The following is a 7,968-nucleotide window of genomic DNA, read 5'->3' as shown; positions in this document are numbered from 1 at the left end:
GGGGGGATCCCTGAGGGGGGGTCTCTGAGGGGGGGTGCAGAGCCCCCCTGATCCCTGTCGCTCCCTCTCCCAGTATGCTCCGGCTCCAGAAGAGGTTGGCCTCCAGCGTCCTGCGCTGCGGGAAGAAGAAGGTGTGGCTGGATCCCAATGAGACCAACGAGATCGCCAACGCCAACTCCCGTGAGTGGGGCATGTCCCTCTGGGAATGACTGGGGGAATGTCCTGGGCACTGGGGGGGAAATATCCTGGGCACAGCCCTGCCCGAGGGGCCCTGGGGGAAAGAGATCCACCAGCAGAGCGGGAAGAGGGCTTTTGGGAGGCTCAGTGACAGCGAAGTTTGTTTAGAATCATAAAACCATTGAGGCTGGAAAAAGCCTCCCAGGATTATCAAGCCCAGCTTTTGCCTTAAGGGAAATTCTGGCTCGGGTAAAATTCTGCCACTCGAGGAGCTTTTTTTCCACCTTAAAGTGGGGTTTCCAGGGTTTTTAGAGCTCCCTGGTGCCCTGTGAGATAATCAGTGAGGGAACTGGGAGATTCTCTGGGAGAAGACTTGGGAGGGAGAACGGAGCAGCTCCAGCAGCGTGAGGGGCTCTGTTGGGAAACCCACCTTCCGTGGCACTCCCAGCCTTCATCCGGGTGGGACAAGGGGGGGGGGATCTGTGCTCACCTGAGGGCTCCAGAGGAGGTGTTGGCCGTGTTTTTGCAGGGCAGCAGATCCGGAAGCTGATCAAGGATGGGCTGATCATCAGGAAGCCCGTGACCGTTCACTCCCGCGCCCGCTGCAGGAAGAACACGCTGGCCCGGAGGAAGGGCCGGCACATGGGCATCGGTGAGGGCTGCACCCCACAGACACAGCGGGGCACAGGGGACCCACCCCCAGATGTCAGCGCCTGGAGAGGCCATGTGCCAGCCTGGGGATTCCAGAATTTTAGGCTACCCCTAAAATTCAGCTTCCTTCCCCTCCCGAGACCCCCAGTTTGGCTGTGACTGTTCAGTCCTTGATCCTGGGCAGTTCCAATCACTTCCATCAAAATCCAAGGCTGTACTTTTTTGTCTTTCGAAAATCTCCCCGATCAGCTTAATTTAAAAATTATGGTTGCATAGGAAAACGTGAATATCAGATCAATGTGGCTGACTCTCATTTTATTTGATGGTTGCAGATACACATCCCCCACCAAACTAGAGTTTAAATATTGAAAGTAATGAAAGTAATATTAATGTTAAAAGTAATATTAATGTTAAAAGTTAAATTAATGTTAAAAGTAATATTAATGTTAAAAGTTAAATTAATGTTAAAAGTAAAATTGATGGACTTCTTGTTTATGTCTTTCACATACTAAGTCTTTACTTATCTGTCTAGAAATTCAGTAAGGATTGCCACACACAGGGACCCCCAGGGCTGATGGGACCCCTGGGGATTATCCCAATGGGTTTGGTCACAGAGATGGAAAACCCCTGGCTTGGGCATGGATAGCTTATAACTTGAGCTGAAGAGGGGGATTAAATGTTTTGGGAGGAGTTTGGGGTTTAACTGGCGGGTTTTGGGGCTCCCCAGGTAAGAGGAAGGGCACGGCCAACGCCCGCATGCCTGAGAAGGTCACCTGGATGCGGCGGATGCGGATCCTGCGGCGGCTGCTCCGGAGGTACCGCGAGTCCAAGAAGATCGACCGCCACATGTGAGTGTGGGCACGGGGCTGGGGGGGCTCTGCAGCCCCGGGGGGAAGGACACGGGGTTTGGGGGGGACAGGGGGCTGTGAGGGGACTGGAGCTCACACCAGGGAGCTGGGTGAGGCCCCCACAGGACACCACAAGCAGCTCCTTTCCAGACCCATCGCAGCGCTGGGAATGGACAGACAGACAGAGCCTCCCCACAAGCTCTGCACAACCTCTGAGCCCACTTAATAAAGGGGGGGTCCCACCCACAGGAAATGGAGCTGAGACCCTCCCACCTCATCACACAGGTGATGGGAACTCCTCTCCACAGAGCTGGAGAGGTCCCCATGTGTGACGTTCCCCTTGTCACATCCCAGCGTCACCCTGAGTGGGGGCAGCACCCACAGACACCCCACCCCAGTTTGCACCCCGTGCACCTCCCAGTTAACATCCCACACACCCAGACCCCCTTCCTGCCCCACCAGCTCCTTGGGAATGGAGTTAAACCCTCCCTGGGTTGATGTCCTGCCCCGTCCCACCCCCGCAGGTACCACAGCCTGTACCTGAAGGTCAAGGGCAACGTGTTCAAGAACAAGCGGATCCTCATGGAGCACATCCACAAGCTGAAGGCGGACAAGGCCCGCAAGAAGCTCCTGGCGTGAGTGCTGCCCTGGGCAGGGGGGGTTTGTCAGGAGTGACCCCCCTCCCCGTGGGTCATTCCAGGTGGATTCTGGCCCTGGTGGGAGGGATCGGTCCCGAACTGGGCAGGGCTGGCTGGAAGCAGAGAAATGTGGGATCGTGGTGGAGTTTTGTGGTTCACTGGGGGTTTTAATGCTCAGAGAGAGGGAAACTGGGAAATTCCTGAGCAGCTGCTGGAGTCAGTGAATGATTGACCAGGGGAAGGGGAGGGATCCCAAAATCCTGCTGTGTCCTTGAGGGGGAAATGTTGAATAACTTCACCCTGGGCTCCAGTAAAGGCCGTGACCCCACACAGCCCCTGCTGGCTCCTCCTGGGCTGGAGCGAAGGGAAAACCCCAAAATCCAGTGGGAGGGATGTGGGTGCTGGAGCAAGGCTGGTCTGGGACAGCGGCAGGAGATTGGGGACAGGGGTCAGGGTGGTTTTGGGGCTGTTTGAGGTGCTCCTGGTGCATCCAGACCCCTCGATCCCGCAGGGACCAGGCGGAGGCGCGGCGCTCCAAGACCAAGGAGGCGCGGAAGCGGCGGGAGGAGCGGCTGCAGGCCAAGAAGGAGGAGATCATCAAGACCCTCTCCAAGGAGGAGGAGGCCAAGAAGTGACCGCGGGCTGTCCCTGCTGGGGAGCGTTTTCCAGCTTCCAGCACCCAATAAAAAAACATCCGGGACCCCTCCTGCTGAGTGTCCGTGTCTGGAGCGGGGAGGGATGGGATGGGATGGGATGGGAGGGGATGGGAGGGGATAGGACGGGATGGGGAGGAGCTGCTGCTGCTGCTCCCCAGTTTGGGGCTGGATCCACCCCTTGGGCTTCCAGGCAGGATTATTGGGGGCTCAGGAATCCAGTCCTTGGATTCATCCAAAATCCCCCCAAAGGCTCAGGGCAGAGCCGATGGCCAGGGGAGGCTTTTGGGGGGGTCCGGGGAAGGTTTTTCTCCCGAAAATGAGCCAAATCTGGGGGAAATTAAAGGAATTAAAACGAGGGAGACACACACACAACAGGGGAGGGTGTCCTTGGCTGGGACAAAGGGACTCAGGGAGCCCCCCCTGTGTCCTCCCCTCCCTCTGTGACAACAAACACGATGCCCCCTCCCCCCCCACTATTTACTGTCAACACCTCAAACTGGGCCCAACTGGGCCAAACTGGGCCCAACCCCTCTTACATCACCCTCCCTGTGGCTATAAAGCCACGGGGGGACACCCGCCTGTCCCTCTCTGCTGCCACCCTGTTCGTGGGGTGTCCCCCCCTTGAGCCCCCCCCCAAAATGCTCTTCTGGCACGGCCAACCCGACCACTACTGGTCCAGCGCCGGGGACATGTACCCCCTCCCCCCTTCTGGGGTGCTCAGGTACCGCCCCCACCCCCCCAAATCCGATGGTTTGGGGGGAAACCGAGGCACGGCCGGGTGCCCACCCTTTTTGGGGGGGGGGTGTTTTCCCGCAGGGACCCCCCCGTCCTGCCCTACCTGAAGCAGGAGGAGCCCAACGGCATCTCCACGTCCCAGCCGGAATTCCCGGCGTTCCAGTACATCCTGTGCGCCCCCACCTCCCCCGCCGTGCGGCACCACGAGGAGACCCTCACCTACCTCAACCAGGGTGAGTCCGGGGGGGCTCTGAGGGAGGGACGCCCCCTTTCCCCGGGGGCTCAGCACCCACCTTTGCCCCCCATTCCCCCTCCCCAGGGCAGTCGTACGAGATCCGCATGGTGGGGACCCCCCGGGGGGACCCCGCGGAGGGACGGAGGATGGTCAAGGTGAGCCGGGGTGGGGACCCCCGGAACGGGGGGAGGCTCAGGGCAGAGCTCTGGGCTGCAGTCCCGGTTCAGCTGTGCCAGAGCCCCCGTCCAAACTCAGTTCTGTTCCAGTCCAGCCCCGGTTCTTCCTCATTTTTGCCCCAGTCCGGCCCCACCTCATCTCTGGTCCAGTCCCAGCTCAATCCCATTCCGGCCCCAATTCAGATCGGACTGAGCTCCAGTTCAGCCCCATTTCAGCCCAGCTCAGCCCCAGTCCAGCCCCGTCCAGCACAGTCTCCTGTGGGGCCGTGTCCGTGGGCTCAGCCCGTGTCCGTGTGTCCGGCCGTGTCCGTGTGACCGGCCGCGGGCTCAGCCCGTGGCCGCCGCTGTCCCCAGAGCGTGGTCCGGGTGTCCTTCCACGACCGGCGCCTGCAATACTCGGAGCAGCAGCAGCTCGAGGGCTGGCGGTGGAGCCGCCCCGGCGACCGAATCCTCGACATCGGTGGGTGCCGGGGCCGGGGGAGCCCCGGGCTGGGGCTGCGGGGGCCGCGCTCACCCCCTTCCCGCAGACATCCCGCTCTCCGTCGGCGTCCTCGAGCCCCAAATCCACCCCACGCTGCTCAACACGGTGGAATTCCTGTGGGACCCCTCCAGGCGCACGTCCGTGTTTGTGCAGGTGGGACCCAGGGGGGCCGGGGGGCTCTGGGGGGCTGAGGGGGGGTCCCAGAGGCCGCCCCCGACCCCGCTGTACCCCCCCTCCACCGCAGGTTCACTGCATCAGCACCGAGTTCACGCTGCGCAAGAACGGGGGGGAGAAGGGGGTCCCCTTCCGCCTCCAGATCGACACCTTCGGGGCGGGGGGCAAGGGGGACCCCCCCGAGCACCTGCACTCCGCCAGCTGCCTCGTCAAGGTGTTCAAGGTATCGGGGGGGGGGCACCGGTGACCCCAGTGTGACCAGTGCCCCCCGTACTGGGAAATCCCGCCCTGAGCGCGGGGCAGCGCCTGCGGCAGAGCCGGGGGTGGGTGCGCGGGAGGGGGGGTGGGTGGGGGTCTGGGCACCCCAGAGGTCCGGGTGCCTCAGGGATTCGGGGTCCTGGGGGTCCCGGGGCCGCCCTGACCCCCCGGCACAGCCCAAGGGGGCCGATAGGAAGCAGAAGACGGACCGGGAGAAGGTGGAGAAGCAGCCGCCGCCGGAGCGGGAGAAATTCCAGCCGTCCTACGAGAGCACCGTGCTGGCCGAGGTGGGACCCGGCCCCGGCGCCCCCTCCCCGCTGGCCGGGGGTGCCTCCCCCGGGCCCCTCTGGCCATGACCCCCCTCCACCCTCAGTGCGCCCCGTGGCCGGACGCGCTGGGTGCCCCCCACAGCCCCCCGGGCACCCCGGGACTGTCGACCCCGCACCCCTTCAAGCTGCTGAGTCCCGAGAGGTGAGTGGGGCCCCTCGGGACCCCCCCGCGCCCCGCACTTTTGGGGTCCCCGCTGAGCCCCGGCCCCTCCCGCAGGGGGTGTGTGTCGCCCGCCTGCGCTGCCGAGGGACCCGCCGAGAGTCCCGGCGAGGTGAGGGAGCCCCCCGAGAGCCCCCCGGGAGGGGCTGGGTGGGCTGAGGACGCGCCCCCTCTGAGCCCCCCCCGTCCCCCGCAGGCGCTGAGTCCCTGCGCATCCCCCCTGGAGACGCAGCAGTGGCTCCTCCGGCGCCGCTTCTCCGCCTGCGCCCGCGCGTTCGCCAACTTCACGGGTGAGACCCCCGGCCGGGGTGGGGAGCAGAGCCCACCCCCCCTATCCGCCGCCCCCTGAGCCCCCCTGTCCGCAGGCGCCGACCTGCTGAAGCTCTCCCGGAGGGACCTGATCCAGATCTGCGGGGCCCCCGACGGGATCCGCCTGTGCCACGCGCTGGCGGGCAGGTGGGCTCCTTTTGGGGACCTCCGGGAGGCTCCGGGAGGCCCGGCCGCGTCCCGACCCCCCCGCCAGACCCTTCTCTACCCCTTCAGGTGCCCGCGGCCCCGGCTGACCCTTTATGTGGCGCGTGAGCCCGGCGGGGCCGAGGAGGTGGAGGACGGGGGCTCAGGTGTGTGGGGTGGGGGCTCAGGTGTGTGTGAGGGGGCTCAGGTGTGCGGGGTGGGGGCTCGGGGGTGTGTGAGGGGGCTCAGGTGCAGGGGAGAGCAGGGATGGAGGGTGGGCGCTCACAGCCTCGTCCCCATCCCATCCCATCCCATCCCATCCCATCCCGCCCCAGGGCTGTACCAGGAGCTGCACCTGGAGCAGCTGACCGTGGCCGAGCTCACCGGGAAGCTCGCGGAGCTCCTGGGGCTCCCCCCGGCCCAGATCCTGCGGGTCTCCCGGCAGGGACCCTCCGGCATTCACGTCCTCGTCAGCGACGCGGTGAGGACACGGGGACACCCAGGGGGTGACAGACACGGGCCGGACCCCCCCGGCCCCTCTCACGACCCTCCCCGTGCCCCGCAGATGCTCAGGACCCTCCAGGACGAGACCAGTTTCGTGGTGGCGATCGCCAAAGGTACCGGGGGGGGGGCCGCGGGCGGGCGGGGCCGGGCAGGGGGCGATCGGTGGCCCCGGCTGAGCCCCGTCCCCCCCGGGCAGCCCCCGGCCCCGAGGGCTTCCAGCTGCTGCTGCGGTAGGACCCGGCCCCGGAGCTGCGGGAGCCCGGGAAGGGACAAATCCCACAGGAGCAGAGCTGGAGTCGTGCCGAGATGGAGAGAGGAACCCCGGGATGGAGAGAGGAACCCCGGGATGGAGAGTGACCTCATCCCTGTGGTGCCTGCAGGGGTTTGGGGTCGGTCCTACCCTCAGCTACATATATTATATATCTATATCTACACCTTTACTTTCAGTTAATGCATTATTATACCCCCAGCGCCCAGGAAGGCACAGATCTCACACCATTAAAACAACATTTCCCAGCTCTCTGCACCACAGACCCAGGGGGCACCAGGACAAGGCTCAGATTCTGTGCCCAGTCCCTTGGACTGAGCCCCCCCCGAGGAAAAAATGGGTTAAAAACCCCGGCTGGGACAGAGCTGGAGTGTGGAAGGGGGGAGGGATTTGCACAGAGGAGGGAAAGAGGCTTCTCCTTGATTTTCTCCATTATTTTGCTCCCCCTAAGCTGCAGCACGAGGAGCCTCTGCCAGGATTTGGCACAGAGAGAGGGAGGACAGAAACCTTGAGATGGAAAATAAAGCTAAAGGGAATAACCCCCCTACCAAAAAAAACCACCCCTCAAGCACACAGTCCTTCACCAGAAGAGGCCAAAATGTTTCAAACCTCATTTTTCAGGACACTGTCACCAAGAACTTGTGAACAAGCCAAGAACTTTGTCACACTGACCCCCCCGTCCAAAAAAAAAAACCCAACACCCCAAAATCAACCCAAACCCCACGACACCGTGGGCCAGCCATGAACAACACAGAGAAAATCAAATAAAAATACAGAGGAAGTTACAGCGAGGTTCAGAAAAGAGAAATTTGTCAAAGTCCTTGTTTGAAACCAGCCCTGTGAGAGCACATCACAGCTGCCCTGTCCTCCCTCTCTGTGGGAGTGGAATTGGATAAAAAGTGCCTCAGAAGAGCAGAAAAGCCTCATTTTTGGTTGCACTGGATCTGCCGGAGGATCTCCCAGTCCAGGAGGTCCGGGGCTGATTCCCTGGAGAAATCCCTTTGTCCCTGCCCCATCTGCACTCCGAGGGCACGGGGGGGGGGCAGTGGGAGTTGGGAGCAGGGCAGGAGCTGGAAGGCAGGTCCAGGAAAACTCAGCTGGGAGGTGGGAACAGACAGTGCAGCCCCTGTTCCAGGACTGGGCACACAACCTGTGAGGTTCCCAAGGGAGGACAGGGAACAGCTCCAGGAATGGGCTTGAGGAGCTGCCCCAGCTGGGTTTGGCA

At 62.8% G+C, this 7,968-nt stretch overlaps 2 protein-coding genes across 2 annotated transcripts; both read left to right on the top strand.

The window, feature by feature from the left end:
- Nucleotides 1–22: 22 nt before the first annotated feature.
- Nucleotides 23–3,020, top strand: LOC113962544 (60S ribosomal protein L19). The gene is made up of 5 exons (XM_027673309.1): nucleotides 23–180; nucleotides 707–829; nucleotides 1,556–1,676; nucleotides 2,201–2,311; nucleotides 2,826–3,020. Exons 1-5 carry the CDS (start codon nucleotides 75–77, stop codon nucleotides 2,947–2,949), a joined length of 585 nt encoding a protein of 194 aa, XP_027529110.1. The 5' UTR covers nucleotides 23–74; the 3' UTR covers nucleotides 2,950–3,020.
- Nucleotides 3,021–3,566: 546 nt separating this feature from the next.
- LOC113962543 (transcription factor CP2-like protein 1) lies at nucleotides 3,567–6,988 on the top strand. Its single transcript, XM_027673308.1, has 15 exons — nucleotides 3,567–3,691; nucleotides 3,787–3,938; nucleotides 4,025–4,095; nucleotides 4,471–4,576; nucleotides 4,644–4,750; nucleotides 4,842–4,994; nucleotides 5,206–5,316; nucleotides 5,403–5,500; nucleotides 5,576–5,630; nucleotides 5,715–5,808; nucleotides 5,884–5,974; nucleotides 6,062–6,138; nucleotides 6,307–6,452; nucleotides 6,537–6,588; nucleotides 6,672–6,988. The coding sequence occupies exons 1-15, from the start codon at nucleotides 3,609–3,611 to the stop codon at nucleotides 6,707–6,709; spliced, it is 1,434 nt and encodes a 477-aa protein (XP_027529109.1). The 5' UTR covers nucleotides 3,567–3,608; the 3' UTR covers nucleotides 6,710–6,988.
- The last annotated feature ends 980 nt before the right edge of the window (nucleotides 6,989–7,968 follow it).

Source organism: Neopelma chrysocephalum, unplaced genomic scaffold (genome assembly GCF_003984885.1).
Source record: "Neopelma chrysocephalum unplaced genomic scaffold, ASM398488v2 Primary Assembly neopelma1_182518, whole genome shotgun sequence".
In the NCBI taxonomy this organism is placed as follows: domain Eukaryota; kingdom Metazoa; phylum Chordata; class Aves; order Passeriformes; family Pipridae; genus Neopelma; species Neopelma chrysocephalum.
Note: the sequence above shows the minus strand (reverse complement) of the source record. Positions and strands in the feature narration are given on the sequence as shown.

Bases quoted from the DNA above. Each gene is read 5' to 3' on its own strand.
- LOC113962543 (XM_027673308.1), top strand. From the start codon at position 3,609: ATGCTCTTCTGGCACGGCCAACCCGACCACTACTGGTCCAGCGCCGGG. The intron at 3,939-4,024 runs GTGAGTCCGGGG...CCCCCTCCCCAG, and splicing joins CCTCACCTACCTCAACCAGG to GGCAGTCGTACGAGATCCGC. The intron at 4,751-4,841 runs GTGGGACCCAGG...CCTCCACCGCAG, and splicing joins GCACGTCCGTGTTTGTGCAG to GTTCACTGCATCAGCACCGA.
- LOC113962544 (XM_027673309.1), top strand. From the start codon at position 75: ATGCTCCGGCTCCAGAAGAGGTTGGCCTCCAGCGTCCTGCGCTGCGGG. The intron at 830-1,555 runs GTGAGGGCTGCA...GGGGCTCCCCAG, and splicing joins GGGCCGGCACATGGGCATCG to GTAAGAGGAAGGGCACGGCC. The intron at 1,677-2,200 runs GTGAGTGTGGGC...CCACCCCCGCAG, and splicing joins AAGAAGATCGACCGCCACAT to GTACCACAGCCTGTACCTGA.